General features: G+C 38.8%; 1 protein-coding gene across 2 annotated transcripts in view; it reads left to right on the top strand.

Annotated features, from left to right (window-relative positions):
- INTU (inturned planar cell polarity protein) overlaps positions 1-24349 on the top strand; it is a 1478455-nt gene that overhangs the window by 1356910 nt on the left and 97196 nt on the right. For both annotated transcript variants that reach the window (XM_044061672.1, XM_044061671.1), the window contains exon 14: positions 20907-21096. In XM_044061672.1, coding sequence (XP_043917607.1) covers positions 20907-21096 — 190 coding nt within the window. The remainder of the gene's footprint in view (positions 1-20906; positions 21097-24349) is intronic.

The following is a 24349-nucleotide window of genomic DNA, read 5'->3' as shown; positions in this document are numbered from 1 at the left end:
CTACTCCACAAAATCGCACTGTTCAATATCTATCAATTTTGGTAACACCTTTGCCATTCTGTTAGCTAGTATAGATATATAGAATAATAATTTAATTTGAACTGGGTCTGTATGATTATTGGTTCTGAAGGATATTTACTGTGTTTTGGTAACTGCTTTCTTCCAAGTCAGTGGTGCTCCTCTGCACATTTAAAATATTCATAAACCCTTATTTGTACCTTGGCATAATTGAGTCTTCCATGAAGATCTCCATTTATGCCTCCTCTTGGTGTCCCTATTCCTCGTCCTTATACAAAATGTCATAAAAAATCTAAAGTGTATCTAATACCTCTGTAGGATTTCTGGTTAATGTTCTTGTCATATGATCCCCAAGTTTAAGAACAACTCTTTCTACTTTTGTTTACCTGTGTCTTTGTGTTGAAAGTTTTTTTGCATTCTAGAAGTGTCTACAAAAACAGTTGTTTAACAACAACCTTTATAAAGTATGCATATTATACAAATACTTCATTATTTTCCCTTTAGCACTCTGCAGTTGTTCTTCTGTTTCTTTGAGAGTCCCTTCTACAATACTGTAACCTTTGTCAACTACTCTAAGTACTTCCTGTTACTTTCCCATCCCCACATATTTCTACCAAGTTTTAAACTCCATTTTCATTGTATTCCACTCACTAGGTATCCCTTCTGAAGTAAATTCTGTATTTCTTAATGTTGTGTCTTTCAGCTTTTCCTGGTTAGGGGTCGCCACAGCGGAACTCCGGTCCGCTAATGATTGGCAGTGGATTTTTACGTGCCGAGTTGCCAGCCCTGACCCACAACCTTCAACGAAGGTACGCCCATTTATGCATGTCTCTACACAGAAGACGCTCTAGCTGAGAACTGAACAGGGCAACGACTTACTGTGAGGCGACAACACTACCGCAGCACCACCACCGCAGTTCTGTATTTCTTAATAATTCTCAAATTATATCCATTACCCATGACTTAAATCCTTCTCCTTATAACAAATAAGTATGGACGTACTATTGTCTTTATTTTACACAGTTGCCCTTCATCTTATTTTTGTTGGTGCATGAACTGGTTAACAGATGGGGTGGGTCACAAAGCTTTCAATTAAATGCACATGCTGTTGAGAATTATAATTTCTTCCCAGTCTAGGCCAGGTATTGTATCTTCGGGAATAATATAAACATTTTTTCTGAGTTTCTGCTACTAAATTCACATCTTCTGTAGCAAATATTCTCACATATGTCTTCAGAAATCTTTTCCTTTCTAGGTCCCCTAATACATCCTCAATATTGCAAATCTGGTTCCAGTCCCTACCCATAAGTAATATTTCCTGCTTGAAAACTTATTTTTCCCAACATTTTGCTAAGCTCTCTGCTTGTAGTTTTATGTAGAATATAAATACAACAGTGTAATTCTCCTCCCCTGCCTGCAACTCTGTACTACCACAAGTCTACTACTGTCTTTTTTTCCTCTTCATTCACTTTTGTAGCATATTTCACGATTATTATTATTACGTTTCCCTTTTTCATTTGTCCGTGATACTCTGCTGAATGCTCATCTTAAAATCTATTCTTTGTCAAATTCACTTATTCCTTTCTTTTCATGTGTGTCCCCTATAATATTGCCCCTACACTTCTTAATATAACTCAGTGCTCTTTTGTCTATACCTGCAAGGTCAATTACATTCCATGTTAATACTGACAGAGCAACTATTGTGATAAAAAGCTAATACTTCCACATATTATACATGAAACTTGTTTTGAATTTGTTTCCATCTTACAGTTTACATGCATACACTGATCTTGTATGCAGTTGCTGCTTCTCATTTTTACTTAAACATGTCCCATGTTCACATACTTTTCATTTCAGTAGAAACATTCAACAAACAAAAAAGACTGAGTACATTTTAAGCCCCCAACCCTTTTAACTTGTAGCAAGCACACAATACTATATGCATTTTCCAAAATAGAAGTGTTCCCCTCCAAATATGAGCAGTTGTCCCAAATCTATTTCTACACACAAAGGCATTACCTATTCTAAATATAGGGTTAACCATGCTAAAGTACATGTTCCCACTTACACAGATTGCTGGTCTGTCGATATCTTATATCTGTTCTCCTCCCAGATCTGAAAAACAACTTGCATGCTTTCAGTAAGTTTTAACTTTTAGCCTTGAGAAAAAGTGCACTGGTTACTGTTAAACTGAATTGTGCACTGTTATATTTCACGTGTTAAAGTAATAAGACTGTTGGGGAGGCAGCTTACTTGTATAACTGTTAATTTGCCACAGTTTCAAACATCCTTTATTTTTACTGAGCTTTTTTCCAGTTTACCTTTAAAAGTTCATTATATTGTTCCTCATACATTTCACTTAGAAAACACCATTCAGACATTTTCTGATGAATTGTTTGAACCTGCAAAGTTATTGCCTCCAACTAACACCGTTTGCTAATAGATAAAAACAACTATTAACTTTGTAAATGCAAGAAAGAACACTTGTAGATTTAATTCAGACCTCCGTTTTCAGACCTCTCATGATCATTTGCTTGCCCCCTGTTTGCTTCTTGTCTTCAGCTAAAATTAGGTGCTAATGGAAAAATAAACAGCTAATAACATTTGCATATGCAAGAAAGAACTATGTCTCACATTTTTCATAATTTCCTCTTGTTTATCAAAACTATTTTTTAAACATCTCTTGTCTATAGGTTAAACTAAGGAAATTAGTCTAGATATCCACCACTACTAAAATGGGAAATTATTATATTTTAATTGTACATATAATGTGATCAATACCCTTTTCCAGCCCCTCTACTGGTAGCCCAAGACCACAACAGTATATTAACTTGCTTCTTTCTAGCCTTTCTTATCTTATTACAGTATAAACATGAATACATTTCACTTAAGAAATTCTTAAGTACTTTCTTACTTTAATATGACTAGTATATACAGCAGCCACCCTTCCCTTCTACTTCTAAATAAGTGTATCTCTACCATTCCACATTACTTACCCTCCTACACCTCACTCCCTCAACAAAATAATGCTACTTTTTTCACATTACCATCACCAGTTTACTAATAGTAGCCCTCTATTTCTTCACTCCTCACAATCATGGTATTACAACCATATATTCTTTGACTTACCAACCTCATACTTTTACTAACATCTCTATAGCACCACACCTCTATAATAGCTGTAAGATAAACATTTTCAGTTATAGATATGTAACATACTTCACCATATGTAGCCCGAAAATATTCTAGGCTATCACCTAAATTATCATACCCATTTCTACAAATAAAACTACAGCTTAAATTGAGTGGTGACATCCACCCTAACCCAGACTCTAATCCCACACAAGTTTTTAACCCCACACAAGTACCTTCTGCATCTACTCCTACTTATTCCCAACCCATTGCTAACATACCACAAAACCACTCCAATATCCTTCTCACCAGTATGAATGTTTGGAGCCTGTTAAACAAAATATATGAATTTCATGCTTCCATCTCCTTCTATAACCCCAACATAGCAGTCTTAACAGAAACTTGGCTAAAACCCCTCAAAAAACGACAACAAATTCCTTCCCCAGGCTACGATATCCATAGACTAGGTAGAATACATGAACGTGGTGGAGGCCTAGCTATAATATGTAAACATACTCTAATACTTGAGCGCATTCAAGTGAAACCCCCCAACCTCAACAATTCAGAACTACTTGCCGTTAAAATAAGTCAACAGCAAAAAATCCATTATCATAATATCAGTTTACATCCCTCCCAACAATAACCCATCCATAATTGAGAACCTCCTTTCTTGGGCATCATCCTCATTTTGCCAGAAAAACATAATAATGGAGGACTTCAATACTGACTGGCGTACCTGTTCTTCAGACAGTCCTACTAACTTCATAAACTTGTACAGATTCACCAAAATGATTACCTCCTCAACCAGGACAGATAAACATAATAACAAGCAGTCGATTCTTGACTGGACTCTATTCAATAAACCATCACTAGCGTATCGCTTAGGATGCCTACCAGACAACCTAAGTGACCACCTTCCCACCATGTCTACTTAGGCATAACCCTGCCCCAGAAACATACTATACAAAAAAGTGCACAACAAAAGAAATTTCTCACCCAGCACTTTTAAAACACTCCTATTACACTGTGACTGGTCACCACTAAAACATTTCCAACTTGACACTGCAGTTCAGATATTTTAATAACTAATGCCTTGATATACTAAACGATTTAGCTGCACTTAGGAAGATCTGGGTCAAAAGCAATTACATCCCAGGCAGCTACTTAAATTTTGAGACAGAGCTTGGTCACCATATCAGAGCAACAAATGCCAAACCTCTTTTGATGGCTATTGGTAATTAAGAAACAAATCTAAATAAACTGATCAAGAATGACAAAAAACTTTTCTGTACTGGAATCCAGCATAAACACCAAAATAATCCCCCAAAATTCTGGGGTGCTATTAAACATCTCATTCAGTCAGGTCAGTCCTCAACTCCAACCCCCTCCTCCACAAATACTAAAGATAACTTCGCTTCCCAATTTAACTCCTTTACCAACTCTATACTGTCACTAATAAATAACAATGCACCACTTTTTATCCCACCAGCAACAGAAGCTACCACCACTTCTTTCTGTAAAACCTATTCAAATAAGTGCAATAAAAACACTGTTAAGCAAACTCAAACCCACATCCCCTTGCTGCTGATCAACTACCACTGAATATCTCAAGTTACCTGCCATTACCATCTGTTACCCTGACTCACTGTTGATCAACAGATCAATCACAGAGCAATTTGTTCCCCAGCTCTGGAAAATCTCCTATGTAATTTCATTACACAAAGGTGCCTCCTCAACAGAATTCTCCAACTACAGACCAATAGCCATTCTATCACCACTATCTAAAATCCTAGAAAAATGTATCCGCTCACAACTTCTGGACCATTTGTTATCTAATAGCCTGTTAAAAACCCAACATAGTTTCTGACTTAAGCACAGCACCATAACTATACTCATAAAATTTCACTAATAAAGTGAACCTACTCAAACATAGTGGACAAGTGTCCTTTATGTTTCTCGATATGTCCAAGGCATTTGACACTGTATCCCACCAAAAGTTCCTCAATGAACTATCATCCCTTAACCTATCATAAACAGCCCTGTCCTGGTTCCTGACTGCCAGCAAGCTGTGAAATGTCAAAATTACCTCTCCTCCCTGTTACCCATTACAGTTGGTATCCCCCAAAGTTCAGTTCTTGGACTACTTGTCTTTATTATGTTTACCAACAAAATTTACACCACTACTCACTTTGCCACTGTCATCCAGTACGCAGATGACTCCATTACCATCTGTACTGCAACCTCCCTTCCACAACTCCAAGAAATTACCCAAAAATCATTTTTAGACTTAGAATCTTTCCTCTCCAGCTATCAACTTATTCTAAATCCAAATACAACTAAATTGATGCTCTTCTCCAGTAACATATCCACTGACCACAATCCCCCCTTTAGCATCTCCTCATCCAGAAATACCATCACCAAACCAGTCCCTCATACCAAACTAGTTGGAGTCACCATTGACGCAAACTTAAGATTTGACAATCATGTATCCCTTAGTATTAAAAAGGCCCACATCAAACTAGGTACTCTCTACCGAATCAAGTCATACCTTACTACCACCACCAGACAATCAGTTGCTAGGACCTACCTCTTTCCTACTCTTATATGCTTCTCCAATATTTACAAACCTTAAAAGATCTGACCTTAATAAACTTGAGGCCTGTTATCACAAAATCGCCAAATTTGTTACAAGCCTTCCACGTAGATTCCATCAATGTGCTGTTGTCCATCAACTAAATTGGTTAAAAGTTCCCAACCCCCTTTCCCTCATCCAACTTAATCACACATACCACCATCTACCAGCCTGATAACTGCCCAGCTGTGCAAAATATTGTGCAAACCTACTTCAATAACAGAACCCTAAGATGTTCTGATAAATTCCTGCTGAAAGTTACTAAAAGCAATAACAGTTTTGGTGATTCTCTGTATTTGTACCAGATCTCTAAGACATGGAACTCCATTCCTCAACACATTCTTAACACCAACAACCCATCCATGTTTAACTGCTTGCTCAAGATGTATTAAATAACTGGTTTTGCTCTTGCATATCCCGAAGCTGACTTTAGCATTACTTTCAATACAGTAATTTCCTATCTTTTCATTAATGTCTCCTTTTTCCTTTCCCTATACCACCTCTATCCCTCATACACCCACACTTCCTTATCACCCCACTTTCTCTCCTGTATATCCTGTAACTATTCATAAAACTCGTACTCACTTGCCCCACTGAACATCTACAGAATATCATACCCCTGTATGGTCTGTAAGGTTGCACAAGTTCCATAAAGTGTAGTTACCTACTTTTATATAATGCACAATTGCTTTTTGAAATTTTACTCAACAGGACTGCTGTAATACACTCAGTCTGTTATGTATCTCTATAAATTGTATTTTTACTTTGGTTATATAATTGTATTCTTTTATACCAATGCTTTTATGTTATTGTATTGACCTTGTTATATAATGCTGTGATTTACTAATTTGTACTTGGAGCTTTTCTTCCCAGGCCTCCACTGAAAATGGGCTACTAGCCCAGTTGGACCTCCCCGGTAAACAATTGTCAAATAAAATAAGTAAATAAGGCTTCCCCACTTTGCATTTAAATTGTCTCTGACTACATATGATACAGAACTGCTTTGCGATAAAACATACAGTTTATGTCATGAAATTTGTGTACAAGTGTAAGAACAAAACTTGTTTTCCTTGTAATTGCATCTTCAGTCCCTTCAGCATCCTTTTACACATCAGTGGCATAAAGCTCAGTTTGTTTTTGAGTCCTGCCAGTTTAACACAGTCAAACTTTCAGTCTTTTTCAGACATTTCTTCTTGCAGAACCATAGTTAAGATGCCTAACGTCTATATAATGGGATTAATGTTTTACAATTCTCTAATTCAGTCATTAATTTTACATTGTTGCTGGTCTTCCTTCTGATTATCTCAACTTCCCAGTACTGATTCCTGGTTGAAGTCCAAGGCATACCTGATTATTCCAGTCAACTCCTGGGCTTTTTTTTTTCTGTCACTCAAGCATCATCTTTGGAACAATGAAAATGGTTTCACTGGCAAAGCCTCTCTGTTGGCTTTGTTATTGGCAGATGAATGAGTAGCGGATCATCCCCTTCATCTAGCTGCCTCATTCTTTGATTGTTATTTTTTTATTTCCAAAAAAAAGTCTTTGATTCTCATGGTATAATATTCTGAAGACAGCTGGAAATAGCAACTTGACTCCATACCTGCTTGTTGATATCCTCTGATTGTTGGGATAAATATACTTTCTCTTCTGCCTGGTATAAGTGAATAACCATTTTTCATGAACACTCTGGTGTCCCTAGTTGTTAATATTTTCCCTTTTCCAAAAGTTTTGTCAGCAGCAACTCTTTCTGCCTGTATGATTACAACTTTACTAATAGAGGTCTTATCTGCTTTCGCATGGCCAGATTTAGAACATGCACACACTTTGTCATCTCAGTTAGCGAATCCTGCTTTGGGACACCACTCCAGCTGCTTGTTTGTACTTTCATAAATTCAGCGCATTCCATCCCCTCTGGTTTCTCAGGTGTAGCAGAAAATGTCAGATTTTGTCTGCGTTTTCTATTTTCTAACAACTATTTTTTTTTTTGCAAACAGTTGTTCTTGCGAAGATTTACATTTAGCCAGTCTTTCCTTCATTTCAGAAGATGATTTATGTAGTTATATCAGCTCATCTAAATATCTATTCAGTTTCTTCTATTTTTTCCACACTTTAGTCATTTGACTTTATATACTCCTCTGGCTTTTCACTTGTTTTAAATACCTACAAATGCATTTGATTTATTTATTTTTCTTCTAAATTACTAGAAGCCATCCCTTGTACTAAAGCTGAAACTTGATCAGCGTTTTGCTGAACAGCTGCAGTGTTTTTCTCAGCTAGAGCATTTTAGCTTTCTTTTTTGCTTGATTTTTCTCTTATTTTCTAAAAGAATTATTCTTTGCTGGCACCTGGACAGTATAATTACTAGGCAGTAACTGATTTGTACCCAAATTGATCATTTTTACTGACTTTAACAGCTCCTCAGTTTTCACATTGGGAGTGCTGTACTAAACCAGCTGCTTGGTGTGCAGCCATCTTGGAAGCCAGTAAAGGTGTCTTCGTGCCAAGGTTATGGTAATGAGGAAGTTTGGATCAGCTGCCTGACTTGGAATGATAGTACAACGTGACAACCACATTGAGTTGGAGCTACCCTGATATTCCTGCAGTGTTGGGGTCATATGCACATATTATGTTCCTGCAGAAGGAAGCCTTTATAGTTTGTACTGCTATGGCACCTTATTGTAAAAGTTTTAAAATAAAAACAACAAGCTGCAAACCGGCAATGGAACATAAAAAATATCAAAATAGCAAACAACCAGTTAGCACTTGGAAAACTGAATTTTAATAAAAATCCACGGTAAAAAATACACATGGTTAATTACTTTCGACAATAAGACATCATCAGAACCATGAACAAAACTGAGGAGGTGACCTGTAAAAATACATAGATCGATCCCCTCTCCCATAATAGGACCAGTCAGTCTGGCAAAATAAACCCCAATCAAATGAAAAATGCTAATAAGGTATAAACAGAGACCCTGTCATAAGTTCCTGCCAGTCAGAATACAGAATTGCTACTTTCATCCAGTGGTAGACCTGTCACAGGGTGAACTTGATGTCAACAACTTAGACAAAAAGTTATGTACTCACCATAACATTCCATGTGTTGTCTCTCGCTTTCATTCTGTACTGGTTGGGTTCAGAACTGACCCTTGGTTCCGACACTGCCGTTTACAAAAGCTCGAAGTCTTCAAGTAGCTCGTGGCTTACACCCTATCCCATGATGCTCTAGGGAATTCCCCAGATCTTGTTTGCTGGTATACTAATATATATCAAAAATTTTTACAAACTTACAAGCCCGGAAGAGGGTCAGAGAAAAATGAGTTGCCAAATAAATCCCCTAGGTCCTCCAGGAGCCAAAGGCTGGAGGAAGGAGGGCGGGATGTAAGAATGAAGGCAAGAGGGACAACACACATGGAACATTATGGTGAGTGCATAACTTCTTTATGTGATGATGTCCTATCTCGCCTTCATTCTATACTGGTTGGGACAGCATCCCTAGCACCATCTTTCTTGGGTGGCTCAAGGGAGAATATTCTTTAGAACAGTGGATCCAGATGAGGCCCTGTCCCTGGAGACCAAATCTACTTTGCAATGAGTGATAAAGGTATGAGGTCTTGCCCATGTTGCTGCAGCACAGATGGTACTGACTGGCAGTTTAGCACGAAGGGCAGAAGAGGTAGACATAGCTCTGGTAGAATGACCTCTTTATTTGTCGGGAAGTTGTTTGTTCTGGGATTTGTAGGTAAATGCAATGCAATCCAACAACCATCTGGAAAGAGTGGTCTTAGCACCTTTTTTCTGGTCTGTGAAGGATACAAATTGGTCAGTTTTTCTTAAAGTCCTTTGTTCTGTGCAAATAGAAACGTAATTGCCTTTGAATATCTAGTTGGTGTAACATATACTCTGCCTTATTGCCATAGTTTGGGGAAAAAACTGGTAAGTCTATGGATTGGTTCAAATTTGATTCTAAGCATACTTTTGGTAGAAAGGACGGATTTGTATGGAGTGAGGCTCTGTCCTTGTGGAATAGCATGTATGGGGGTTTGATATAGTGCTTGTAGCTCCAAAACTCTCCTATCTGAAATTATAGCTACTAAGAAGATCATCTTTCAGGTTAAGAACTTCAGGTCACAGGAAGGTGCAGGTTCAAAGGGTGGAAGGATCATACAGGATAATACATAATTGAAGTTCCATGGAGGTAGAGGTGGTTTAATGGGCAGTCTTAGTAGAATGGTATCCCTCAAAAAAGCTTTGCAAAGTCAGTGGGACATAACATTTGGCCCCGTTTTCCCTAAATGGAAATTAGAGATTGCTGCTAATTGAACTCTTATAGTAGCTGCTGCTGCTCCTTCATGAAAAAACTTTGCTAAGAACTCCATTATAGAAGATAGAGGTGCAGAGAAAGGGTCAATATGATTTTCCAAGGCCCAGGTGGAAAATCTTTTTCCATTTGCTGATATGTAATTTTCTCATAGAAGCTTTATGAGATGAAATCAGGAGATGCTGCACTGAAGGTGAAAGATCAGGTAGCTTGGCTATGTTTGGAATTGGAGCAGCCATGCTGTCAACTTGAGGGTTTGAAGAGATGGCTGCAGCAGTCCCAACGAATGGGTCAGGAGATCCAGAACTGGGTCCAGAATCCAAGGCTCCTCCTGAAGGTGAGGCCACAGGAAGGGAACCAGATTTGATGAGGCCAGTAAGGGGCGATAAGTATTAAGGTCCTTCCCAATACAGTGGCTTTCTGATGAACTTTGGGCATCAATGAGAAGACATAGAGGAGACCAGAGGGCCAGTCATGTACAAGTGCATCCCTTGGTGACTCTCCTGGAGGGGGGATTGGGGCAAGGTAGCTGCTGCATTTGGCATTCATGGATGTGGCAAAAAGATCGCAGCAAGCCTGGCCCCATTTTCGGAAAATCATTTCCACTATCTCTTGCTTTAGGGATCACTCATGAGTCATCAGAATAGCCCTGCTGAGTTTGCTATCGCATTGGATTTCCCTGGGATATGCATTGCTATTAGAAAGTGTTGGGAGGAGGTCGCCCACTGCCATACTCTGAACCTCTCTACAAAGAGAGCAAGATCTGGTTTGTCCTTGTTTTATTTTATACCATACAACTGAAATTTTGCCTGTCTGAATTGTAATAGTTCCCAGTGGAAGAGAGTTCTGGAATACTTGCAGTGCTAAAAGCACTGCTGTCATCTCTAGGACATTGATGTGCAAATGGGCCTCGTGATCTTGCCAAGTGCCCTGGATTGTCTTGCCCAGATAATGCCCCCAACAATCTAGGAGCCGTCTGTGGTCACTGTGGCTAAAGGTTGTGGGAGAACAAATGGTCGACCTAAGGTCACATGAGTTGAGTGAAGCCACCAATGAAGGTCTTTCCAGCAAGATTCTGTTGTTAGGATCTGGTGGGACATGGCAGTTCCTGCATGGACCACAGAGTGAACAGCAGCCACTGTAGAATTCTCATGTGCAGCCATGCCAGTGGGATCAAATTTATTGCTCTTGCCTTGGTGCCTAATACTTTCAGAACCTTCCTTTTGAAAAGTAGACAGATGACCTGATGCGGAAGGGCTTGTACTCTTTCTGGGGAAAGCCTTGTCATCATTTTTGAGGTGTCTAAGTCCGCTCCTATACAAGTGATGCATTGTGATGGCAATAAGGCCGATTTTTCTTAATTTATTGTGATTCCTAAATGAGAGCAGAGTTTCAATGTGGTGTCTCACTTTTTTTAGTAGATGCTCAGTGGTGCAGTTAGGAACCAATTGTCTAGATATCGAAACACTCGGAATCCTAGGCACCTCACGTGTCCTGTGGCTACTGCCATACATTTGGTGAACACTCTGGGGGCTGTAGTCAGACCAAAGAGCAGAGCTCAAAGCTGGTAGTGACTGGCTCCCAGCCAAAAGCACAAATGACCCCTGGATCACCTGTCCATTTTTATGTGGTAGTACGCATCTATAGAGCACATCCCATCTTCTTGCCCCAGAAAAGGGCGTATCGACTGCACTGTTACTATCCACAACTTTGACTTCCTTACTGATTTGTTCAGTCTGCTGAGATCCAGGATGGGTCTCCAGTCCCCTGTTTTCTTTGGAACTAAAAAGAACCTTGAGTAAGTTCTGGATCCTATTTGGTTTGTGAGGACTCTTGGATGACTCTCTTTTTTTTTTTTTTTTTTTTTGTAGCAACTTCTGTATTTCTAGGGTTGCCTTTTCCCTTTGACTGGGTGGAACATCTGGGATATTTTTCATGTTTGAGACGGGAAAGGAAAAGAGTATGGAGTAAACTGTGGATACGATGCTTTGTACCCGTTTGTCTTTTGTTATATTTAGCCAGGCTTCTCGGTACAAAAATAAGTGACCCCCAACTGCCTCCAGAGGTTGGCAGGTGGGCCAACTTTTAGGAGGGCTGGAAGGACTTGCCAAGGAAGGATTCCCTGCAGCCCCCCTCTGCTGCATGACCGGTGTCTTCCATTATTGCTTCCTCTTCTGCCAGTGGGGGAAGAATCACCACATGTGTCTTGAAAAGCTCTCTGGGATTTTTGGAACCGCATTTTTACCCCCCTTTTGACCTTCTGGATAAGGTCTAGAAGGTAGGGAAAAATGGACTCCTATGGCAGAGAGTCTTTCCTTCTTGCTCACACCTGGTTAGTGTGTCTTTGACTTTAGGCCCAAATAATGACGAGCCGCCAAAGGGGGGGTGTTAACAAAGGAAGATGAAAATGGCTCCGCAAAGTTACACAAGCTCATCCAGGAATGCCTCCTCAGGGAAATTCCTGAACTGACTGCCCTACTCGTGCCATCAGCTGCATAGGAGATGAGTTTCATGGAGGAATTTACCACTGAATTTAAGGTGGAAACTTTATCTGATACCCCCGCAGCTACAGAATTTTGGAGCTCCTAGCTCCTTCAGGAGATCTCTATGTAATCTGGTAAAATGTGTGAAATAATTCAGGGACCTGAGTGTAAAAGTCGCTGAAGAAAAGGTGTTCTTTCCATATCTGTCAATTGTCTGAGACTCTTTGGAGGATGGACAGACGAGGACGTCTCCGACAGTTCCTTTTTTGTGGCCACTGCCACCACCATAACAACTACTGGGATACCTTTTGTTAGAAAGGTTTTATCCTCGGGGGATGTAATATATTTCTTTGGTCTCTGAGGGACGGACTCCATTGAATCTGGAGTCTCCCACACCTTTCGACAAACTAGGTCCATGAGTTTGTCAAAAGGCGGAGACACCCATGTGGCTGAAGGGTAAGACCCAAAGGCCGTCTGATAGACAGACTCCTCTTCAGAAGTGTTGATGGGCTTCCAGCCCCCTCTCTGCTTAAGTATATCTAGGATGTCTACAAAGGAGACATCTTCAAAGGGTGACCGTGGGGACCCTTCTGAGTCATCAAGATCTGTGTCTGATGTAACAGACTCCTCTGGGGAGTCCAAATGCTTCCTCTTGCATAATCTCTTCCGAGGGACCTTTTCAGAAGGGTATTCTGCAGAGGTTTCAGAAGAGAGGGGTTCACACGATGGGGCGTTCTGAGGCCGTGGGTCTCTGCATCTGTGTGGATGTGGTTATACTGAGATGGACACTGGTGCCTTTGGGGGAGGAATGATTGGATCTGAAAGTGGAGGTGCCCATCTCCTTGAAAGCCCCCCGCCCATGATCCGAGGAAGCTTCAGTCTTTGAAGAACCAGAAGACATCCCCGGCACCAAAAAGGTTGGCGCTGAAGCCGATGTAGGAGCCGAGCTCACCTGTGCCGAAGCCCCGAGAGGCAAGTTCGGATCTGACAAACATCCAATCTGACTGTCCTCCCCAGACCTGACCGGAGAATGTCGCCTCCAAGACTCCTCGAGCTCAGATGGCACCGAGGAAATTGGAGCAGTAGTCGGGGCTGAAGATCCTGGAACAGGTCTCTGTTCCAATAGTTCCACTACTATCAATTCCATGCATTTCTGCTTTGAAGCCGTGAGTCTGGTCGGAGGAGGAATAGATGGTGACAAAGCAGGTGTAGTCTTTTCCAAAACCCTGTGGGTCGGCTCCAATAACAGTTTGGCTAGTGCCGGTGTCCTCAAAAGTCTCCATACCACGCGATCCACATCATCAGAAAGGCTCCTGGAGGATTGAGAGGAGCGAGCAGGGGATCTAGCAGCCTGTAGGATCAGAGATCTTAGGATCTAAGAAACTGGTTCTAGTGCTGGGGACTGGCTTCAAACCTGAAATACCAATGGTTCCAATATAGGAGGATCTGAGGTAGATGATTTCTCAGGCCTGACAGATTTCGGTTCCGAAGCAGAAATCTTTGGTAATTTTTTGAAAGGTTCAGATTAATCTGAAGAAGTCGAAGAGGATAATTTGCCCAGATCTGTCAGATTTGTGCGAGAGGGAAGAGGTCTGTTTTTTTGGGCTCTGATGATCTTCTAATACCTCAAAAATGAAGTTTTCAACAGTCCTTTAGGAATCAGTTTATTCTTTCTCTCAAGAAGAACCCTAGATATGAACGAGTGACAAATACAGCAAGACACTTGCAAATGTACTGCTCCAAGGCAATATACACACACACTGTATGACCATCTGTCATAGATATTTTTTTGCATGCACTTAGTGGACTTTTTAAACCCCAAGGGTTTGGTATCCTTTGATTGTTTAGACATATTGCAGAAGTCAAAACCACACTATAAAAGGTAAACCCAGCTCAACACCACAACAATATTAAAATAGGGAAAAAAGACAAATGGAAAAAGCCCTCTAAATCAGGTGGGCTAAGCAGCTCTCCAACTAAAACAAGCTAGCTTGCAGGGTAAATAGTACTAGAAAACACAAGATCCAACAGTAAACAAAGGGAATATATATATATATATATATATATATATATATATATATATATATATATATATATATATATAAAACACAGCAAACTTGGTTTACGCTAAACGTTGGATAGCAAGAAAAAAACAAACAGCTAATCCAACACTCTACTTAACTACTAACACACACTATAAACCGGGTTAAAAGAATCCTCTAATTTAATCTAACTATCAAAATTACTGCTCAAAAAGGAGCCTAAGGAATAGCTATATAGCACACAAAAGCCGGGATAGGTGAGGAAAAGGAAATTATGCCTTAATATAAATGACAGTTACAGATAAACAGCAATGAAAACAAACAGTCAACAGAGTTTGTTATATTAAGAAAGGAGGTAAACTAGGTTATTAACTATTTTTTAAACAAAGAGAAGTGAAATATTATTTTACTATGAAGAAAATAAGCTATTAAAGAAGAAACATTTAGCCACAGCCATTTGACGCACCCAATTTGTTTTAGCGGCAAACAAGATCTGGGGAATTCCCTAGAACATCATGAGATATGGTGTAAACAACGAGCTACTTGAAAACCTCGAGCTTTTGTAAATGGCTGAGTCGGAACCGAGGGTCAGTTCCAAACCCAACCAGTACAGAATGAAGGCGCGAGATAGGACAATATCAGATGATATAGTATACAATTATTTAAAATTCTGATGCTCTAAGTTTCAACTCACTAGTAATTGAAATGGTATCATTTAATCCTGAGAAGTTCATAGCATCCAAACACAGTTGCCAAAGCATTTCATGGTGTAGCAACTGATTTTTTCAATCCCCCGAGAAAGCTGCTACATCAGTTTTCTCCAAAATACAAAACTTAAACATGGAGAAGCTGTGACAGTGAGAGGTGTGTTTAGTCAATGCACTCCTTTCATCATTTTTTGTAATTCTGTGTATATGCTGATAAATTCTTTTATTAACGTTATTGTTAGTTTTTGCAATATAGATTGCTTGGCATTGTTTTTAACCATCCATGCTGAAACTTTTTCAAAATTTACAGTGTTTAAATCAGTCTCAATATAAGGACATTGACGACAGCAGCTACACTTATGAGTCATTAATGAGCCATTGTATGAACCCCTAAGATGTCTTTCAAGAACATTTTTCAAATTCGGCTGGTTCTTATAAGTAAATGTCGGTGCATCACTGAAAAGAGATTTTAAGTTCTCATCACAGTGAAGTATAAACCCGTTTTTAGAAATGACGTTAGGAATATCTAAAGCATCCAGTGAGTAAAGTAAAACCATGTTATTAGATGTTAAAAAAGAACTGTGAGGAGGATCTGGTGCTGGGAATCAAACCCAAATTTCCCTGTTATTGGGTAACATTCCATCCACTAAGCCAAACTCTCTACTAATGGTTGCTGTGTTAATATTACTGATATCTTCACAATGAACGTCTACACCTTTCCTAATGATAGGGGCATATTTACCATTTCTTTCTTGTAGAATTAATTGGATGCAAACCAGCACATTATTTAGATGTTATAATCTCCAAGAGTTTAAATGGTATTTTAACATCTATCGTAAATCAGCATTCTGGAATACCTTTCTGCACTTTCAAAGTAACTACTCTTTACAGTAGAAAGAGTGTGGTTAAAAGTCAGTTTGTGTGCTTATCTCCAGGCAGAGACAAAAGGCCTGTGGCTGAACAAGTTTGCAGACAACTGTAAGTTGGGTGGTGTCACTGACTCCCCAAATGATGTTAACATACTGCAAGAGGGTTTCACAACAACTAATGACTGTTGCAAAGTCTTGGCCTCAAGCTATATGCGAAAAAATGTATCCTCATACCATTCAGCAAAAACATGACCCCTAATGATTACCACATCAACAGCAACCCCCTAAGCACACAACCTGTGGTGAGAGACCTGGGCACTCAGGTTGATGATGACCTCACATTTCGACCATCATGTAGCAGCAGTGATCAGAAAAGCCTTTTACTTGATTCATCTCATAAGTAAAGGGATTGCATCCAGAAAAAAGGAGATTATTACCTCTGTATATACTCATCCCTCATTAGACCAATAATTGAGTATAACGCCCCATTTGGGATGTACCTCTCCAAACATCTGCACCAACTGGAATGGCCACTGAAATACCTCACAAAGAGAATCCATGGCCTCCAACACTTGTCCTATGCAGACAGGCTCAAATCACTATCACTCTACTTGGTATTGTACAGATTGCTCAGGGGTGATCTATGTCTCGCCTACAAGGTAATCTCGGACCCTGCCCTACTAGAGATGCTCCATATCTGTAAGTCTAACTTCTCAGCACTACCCACTCAAAAGGCCTGAATCTAATGTACGACATCAACAAAACCTGCTGGATTGACAGGTTTGACTCTCAGATGCTGCCAGTCTCTGGACTAGACTTCCCATACATGTCAAACAGAGCACCTTGCTGACCCTCTTCAAGAGCTACCTTGATGAGTGGATGGAAAACCACAGATTTGTTCCAGGGGTTCCACCTATGTCCCTCACTGACAGGGGCAACAGGTGCTGAATGAGGTTTCTTTTTGGGGATAAACTCTTGGCTAGGTTTTAAGGATGATTAGCCTAGTAACCTCCTATAATCCAATGATCTTGACTGACTTCTGATGATAATATCTAATAGCTTTCACACTCTTAAGATGTTTCTGGAGAGAGAATATCCCAGTACAGTAATTGATGCACTCTGCCAATTAATTCTTTATAAGTCTTTATTTTTGTATAAGCCGCAGCTGGGTTTCTGAACCCCTCTCCATTTTCATAGAAGAGTCTCTGCGGGCAGTTCTTGAGAGTGTTGGAACTGTACTTAAGGACACTAAACTTTTCCTTAGTGATTTGTTTCAGTGGTCTAGAGCAATAGATGTGAAGAGTACTTTGTTTTTTGAGACATTGGATGTAATATCTCTCTTCACTGTTATACCTAACACCATTGGCACTGAAAATATAAGATTGTTTCTGTCTTAACATAGTGATTTTTCCAGTAATAAGATAGAGCTTATTTTATTTTGCTAGAACTGATACTTGAAAATAATGTGTTCTTTTTTTTTATTCTGGATATTATCTGCAAAAGGTTGGTGTGGCTATGGGCACAGCTTGTGCCCATAGCTACGCCAAATTAGTTCTGGCACAGTGGGAATTAGAACAGGTTTTGAAAGACAATTCTTTATCCCAACATATCTGTTTTTATAAGTGTTTTGTGGATGATATCGTTCTTATTTGGACAGATACTCCGCAAAAGTTTTTAGCATTTTCAGATTTACTACATTCTACTACTACATTTTAAAGTTTAGCCATAAGATCTCTGACTTGTGTATTGAATTTTTAGATATTACAGTCCATAGAGATGAGTTAGGTTATTTAATACTAAATTGTATAAGAAACCATGTATGAACAACACTCTATTACATAAAATAGCATACACTTGAGATATATTATGAAAAATGTTATTAAAGGTCAGTTTTTAAGGGCGAAGAGGTTACATAATGATGACAGATTAGTAGAAGAGGTTTTGGCACCTTTGGCCCAAGATTTTTTTGAGTAGAGGTTACTCTCAATATGATATAGAGATATGTATTTCTGAGGTACGTTCTCTTAGAGATACTACTGCTAAACCCTACTTTTCTGAAGTGATTCTTATGGAATTGAATAATTCAAGTCAGAATATGAGAAGTAAAGATATTAAATTTTGTTTAAAATATTCTAGTGACGTCAATATATTATGTGACACAGTTAAGAAAAATTGGCAGTATTAATGGCAAATTAGGATGTGAAAAGACTTCTGAGCAATACTCCCAAGTTTTCATGTAGGATTAACTTGTCCCTAAAGCGGGAGTTATGCTATAGAAATCAAGTTACTTTCAACTGCCATACCCCTGAATGTATCAGCACATTTAAATACCATTTGTGTAGTGCATACCAATATATTTATAATTGTTTTTGTATCATTCATCCATCTATGGGCTTTGATATTGAATTTTAAATTTTTACTGCTGCAATCAGCATAAAAATTTAGTCTGTTATGATAAATGTATAGCATGTAGTGCTTTTTATGTTGGGAAAACTAATCATATGGTGAAAGAAAGGACACTTTAATGATATAGGGAAGAGTAAAGCTATGACTGCGTTAGCCCAACATGTTGCTGAGTATGGTGAACAGCACTTTCTTCACTTTTGGTTTTGGAAATACTTAGAGAGTTCTAGGGGTCCGATATAAAGAATAGGGCCAAGCAAAGTGAATTTAAATGGATCCTGAAATTATGGACAAACAAATACCCAGGTTTAAATGGGCACGTTTCTCTGAAGCTCAAGTCATGCCCCCTTGTTCATTGATGTTTCTTTTTGCTGTTACATTAGATAGAGGTATTTCCTTTATGGTAAAATATGATTGCTCCTGCCTGTTAGTTTTTATGAATGTCTATCTGGGAGGTATGTTACTAGGGTCTATATTAGAACATCAAAGTTTCACAACTTCGAATGTTCTAATATCGACCCCTATTCAGCGAATGCTGAAAAATAGCGAAGCTGCGGAACACTGAGTTTCTTCCTAGGGAAGGAATTTGGTTGGCTGTTCCTGCGGCTTCGCTATGTTCAGCACTGTGGTAGAAAGTTACGGGTCAGGATCAGGTAAGTGTGCGATTGTGTGGACGTGAGGGTTAGGGCGTGGGGTAGGTGAGTTAGGGTGCAGGTCAGCTAAGTGTGCGATTGTGTGGACGTGAGGGTTAGGGGCATGGGTGACGTGAGTGTGCGATAGTGACGGACCTTAGGGTTAGGGTTTGGGTTAAGGTAAGTGGATAGCTAGTGGTGTGTGTACAGTTTAGTGTAGGGTTAGATGTAGGATTTTAGGTGTATGTGTGTGGATTACTGTTTGTTTGTGTTGTGTGTATGTGTGTCAGAACAGCAAATTTTTTCCCTTGGAAAAAATTTGCTGCTCTGCATGTTCGATGTTGTCAGCGTTCTCTGAATAGGGGTCGATTTTAGAACATTCGACGTTTTAAAAAGTTGATGTTCTAATATAGACCCGTGTTCCTATGTTCCAGGGGTTTTGAATGTATGATCTTAGTTATACAAGAAAGGTAAATACTTTCACTGTAAAAAAGTGCTTCTTCAGACCTTATATAAAAACTAAAAACACTCAAGTTTAAAATACAAAGAGTAACCAATACGATTAATTTACTGTTATCGATCAACATTAAAAATTTGGGATTATTCAGCTTTGTTGGTCGACCTGATTTTACTCTTATTTTATTTTTGTGGTTTTTGATCTTTGTCCAATGGCTCTGCTCTTCCTGGTACATAGTAATATTATATGTTCCAGTTGCCTTACTACAGGTTATCAGAACAGTAGTCACTGGAGTATATTACTTGTGCTTATAGCAGATCACACAATATCCATGAGAAGCGTACTTCAGAAAACAACTGTAAGAAAATCATTATCTCACAGATAAATGTTCACCAGCCTTTTGCCATTTTTATCCTTTTTGAAACTAGCGTTCTTAAAATTTGTATTGTAGTTATTAAGCCACTGGTTTATGCACAAAGAGAGGACCTGAATAGCTGTGGGAAATGCCCAATATTCATATAACCATTTTTTCTGATTCTGTCTCGTGGTAAATACTGTACAAAGGTTGCAGCTTAGATTCTTGCTCACAGTGTTAGTGAAAAGATGGTTGAAAAAATAACAAAGTTAGTAGGAATGATAAAATGATGAATAAGTATCATATGATGCAGCAACATTGCGGTTAGGTACAGCTTCTTTTTTCAGTGTATCCTTTGCATTGGGTAGTTTCCAGGAAAAACTTCTATAAACAATAGGCTTAGAGTCAATCTGTATGTAAGCAGTACACAAATTCTAGACTGAAAAGATTCTCCATAATGTTCTAAGGTATTACCATCTGCTCCATTCATGGTACACAAGGAAGATCTTTCTGGTTTACACAAATTTCATTTGGTGTATCATTTGGGCCAGAGGCTCTCACTTTTTTATGTGTTGCATCATCTTTACAATCTGACCCATGAATCATATATAGTATTAATTAGCTATATGATTTCAAAGTAGTTATTGTATTTCATTAGTACAATGGTAGAGTATAACTGTTTAAGAGCTATATATTTCTGTACTTTTCTGCAATTTTATGATGCAACTTTGATCATGTGCAACATGCGATTAGATTCTGTCAAATGAAAAATGTTTTATAGCCAGTTTCTTTACAGCAATAAATATATTTTGTAGTAGAAGCAAGTAACACATTTCTACTTCTTTTTATGTTTAGATTAACTTCAGGTCCTGAAAATACTCTGTTTCACTACATTTCTATGGAGACAATACAAGGGATCTTAATCACTCCAACACATAGGGAAGTGGCACAGCTCAGCGGCTCTATTCATCCACAGTTAATCAAGAATTTTCATCGATGTTGCCTTTCAATTCGTTCCGTCTTCCACAGTGTCTTAAATAATGAGGTAAAAAGATATTTGTCATAACAGAATCTGCAGTATTCTTTTATATGTGCACATTTGTATAGTTCATGAGCAGTTGAGATGTAAGCAATTCTTCATTATAACTTGTAGACATGTAATGCATGTTATAAATTGCCATTATTATTATTTAAACTGTTCTTTTAAAATGTTCCTAGTGTTCTGCTTTTCTTGTATTTTAACACAGGTTATTCTGTTATTTACTACTGTTCCTGTCCAGTTTTTGTTCGGTTTTATTACTGAGGTTTGTGATCTGGCAGTGGTCCACCTCAACACTTTCTTTTCTTCATATGCATTTAGTCCTATACAGTTTCTTATTTATTTATTTATTTATTTTTATTTATTTATTGTCTAGGATCTGCTGTGAAACTATTTGATTCTTTTATACCCTTCCAATAATTAGGAATACAGATGCATTTCTTTACCTGGAATACCAGGGGCTACCTTTCAAAGTATAGTAGCACATAAGACAGATAGACAACCCACATTCTTTATCTCTACCTTTCCAGGAATGGTAGCCCGCATACCCACAGCATTCCTAACCTTCTTAGAGTTTGGCCCTTTAAAAAGAATATCAGCTGTGTACTAAAGTCACAAGGTGCATGAATCTTGTAACAAAGTGTTGGATGGTTTGCTACTTACACACACCCCAACTAAATATTCTTACCAGTTAAGACTAATGTCCTTGCCATTTTATTTTCCTGGAGTTAATTCTCTGTTTGTTATTGTCCTACTTGGAAACAGAAAGCACATTTCCTAATTTTTAAACTTGGTTATAGTTTCTCACATTAGTGTGGATTAAAAAAATAAAATATTTTACTTAAAGGAGAGGTCTTACTGTAGATCTAAATCCTAAGACATAAGTCACTCTAGTATCCATCACTGGCATTAGATTCTTTCAGCAGTCTGTCATGTGGTACCCATCTCTGCTGATGTCATTCAATTTATCTCAGTCACATACTAGTGCCTTTACCAATGATGTCCTTTCATTTTTTTCCCACCAGGACTAGAAGTTAACTTTCTCCTTTTTATTCTTTGTAATTTTGCTTCAGTTAAAATAATTTTTCATCAAAACATTTTTTTTCATTAATGAAAATTTGGGTGCCAGTGCTGAATTGGTCTTTATCAGCTAAATCATACCTCCAGCAGATGCTTCTTTGGATTCCAAATCTTCCACATAAGTCACAGTACTTCATGTTTTTCTTAATAGTTCACCATTGTTCAGCCAGCTCTATGGCCAAAGGTTTAGGGTGTGGCTTCATGCCAGATGATTCAGTTTTAGCTAATGGCTCTGATAGTAGAGGAGCTGTCTGCACTGGGGCAGGAGTGAGCCACCAGTAACTACTCAGTTGTTCAGGATGGAGGTAGTACTACAGATCCCTTTATAGGAGTTCCTCCAGGGGAAGGCCATTCCATGTAGGATGAAGGCAGAAGAGTGACCTGAGAAGGGAACACTTTTGGCAATAATATATACTCTTCCACCACACTGGACCATAGAACTTTCAACTGGGTACCTCACCTGTGCAGGCTTTGGTCCTTCCTGTTGGAGTGAATGATGACATTTGTTAAGGCCTTCCCAGAGTCTGGAATCACTAGGTTCTTGCCATGATTCTATCAACTGCTGTACTAGTGCCACTCTCCACCTTATATATGTGACACTGTTTGCACTGGAATGTTTGTCTAGGGCAGCAGGTCTGGTTTTGTGGCTGAGAATGACCTTTTCTTTGGGGGGGAGTTCAGTAAAGAGTTAGTCATTGCATGATTCATTCCTGAGAATTTGGCAGTCTCCCTAAGTGGAAGGACCTTGCCTTGCCTTGCCATCTGTATTCTTGCACTTCCAATAGAAGGAAGAGTCTGCACAGGGTCAAGAGTGCCTTGTCTAGTTGGAGTAATTTGTCTTTGAATCAAAGACTATTTTATCAAAGTTTTGTCTTGTCCCATTCAATCAAGTGACACTTTATGTGAAGGTCTTACATTTTGAGTTTTTTGTGTGAAGCTGTCATTTGATTTAACTGTTGAAGTAATTTGATTTAAATAGTTGAATTTGTGCTGTTTGGTAGGTACCTAATGATTATGGTTATGTAAACTCAAAGGAGGTATATCGCCTAACGGTATGCACTTCCTTTACTCTCCTCCGTCTTTCTTGCCAGTGTTACATTTTTGTAACTTCTGTATAGAATTCAAATCTTAAAATGGTACTACTCTTTCAGATGATATTGTAAATCTCCTGTTTTTATGCAGTATCTACCTTATTCTATTTTTCATGAATTTCATGTATAGCATGTTTGTACAGGTGTCTTTTAATATGCAAACAGTTGTATTTTTTATCGGCTTATTATGTATGAACTGTGACTGTATTACCCAGACTGAAAATGGTCAGTGTTTATCAGAGCACTTAACCCATTGATTCATATTTGCATACAAAGATAAACAAACTGCTCTGCAGTTATCTTTTAAGTGTCTTGTGATCACATTCTGTGGGTAATGGAGCAGGATAGACTTTCAGCGTACATGGTCTTTGCTTTTTAACCATAGTTGTACTGACCTTAAGTTAGTATATTTAAGTAAAAGGGGGTGTAGGTGCTTAGTCAGCCTTAGAAAAAAATTTTCTGTATGTTTAGTTTGTATTTTCAGTCAAACTTGTTTTTCTACTGAAAAATGAAAGTTTAAGTCAGTTTGTTTAATCTTTTGATTATCTGGTCATTTAAAGGCCTGTTCTGTTGACTCTGACGTCATTTCAAGCCTAGCCGTTTCATCCCAGTGTAATGCCATAGAAAGATTAGTTAAACCCAAGATTGCATTTGGTAATGACTGCCTATGTCCAGGAGGGTTGTGTGTACAATTCCCAGTAAGAATTTACAGTGCCCCATCCAGTCGTACAGGTTCCTTTCGAACAGTGTCATAGAGGTGCTCTGTTTCACATGAATACGTAGCCTATCTAAAAGACGCTGCAGTAGCTGGGAGATAAGTCTGTCCCTCCAGCATGTCCTATTTAAGCCACAGGCTATATTTAGGTCCCTGGAACGGGTGGCCATAGTCCCATTTGATTTATGGATATGCAGCAAGTTCATTAGCTTTGGGTCTGAGATTGTTTTTTTACCCAGGCATAAGTCTCCCCTAAGAAGTCTATATGATACAGAGTAAAGTGACAGGGACTTTAGTCGGTCTGTCTACAGCATGTGGTGGAGTCCCTTGATCTTTATTGTTAGAAATATCTGACGTCTCTCCAATTGCTGCA

This window comes from Protopterus annectens, chromosome 2.part0 (assembly GCF_019279795.1).
Source record: "Protopterus annectens isolate FY-2018-M chromosome 2.part0, PAN1.0, whole genome shotgun sequence".
Classification (NCBI taxonomy): domain Eukaryota; kingdom Metazoa; phylum Chordata; order Ceratodontiformes; family Protopteridae; genus Protopterus; species Protopterus annectens.
Note: the sequence above shows the minus strand (reverse complement) of the source record. Positions and strands in the feature narration are given on the sequence as shown.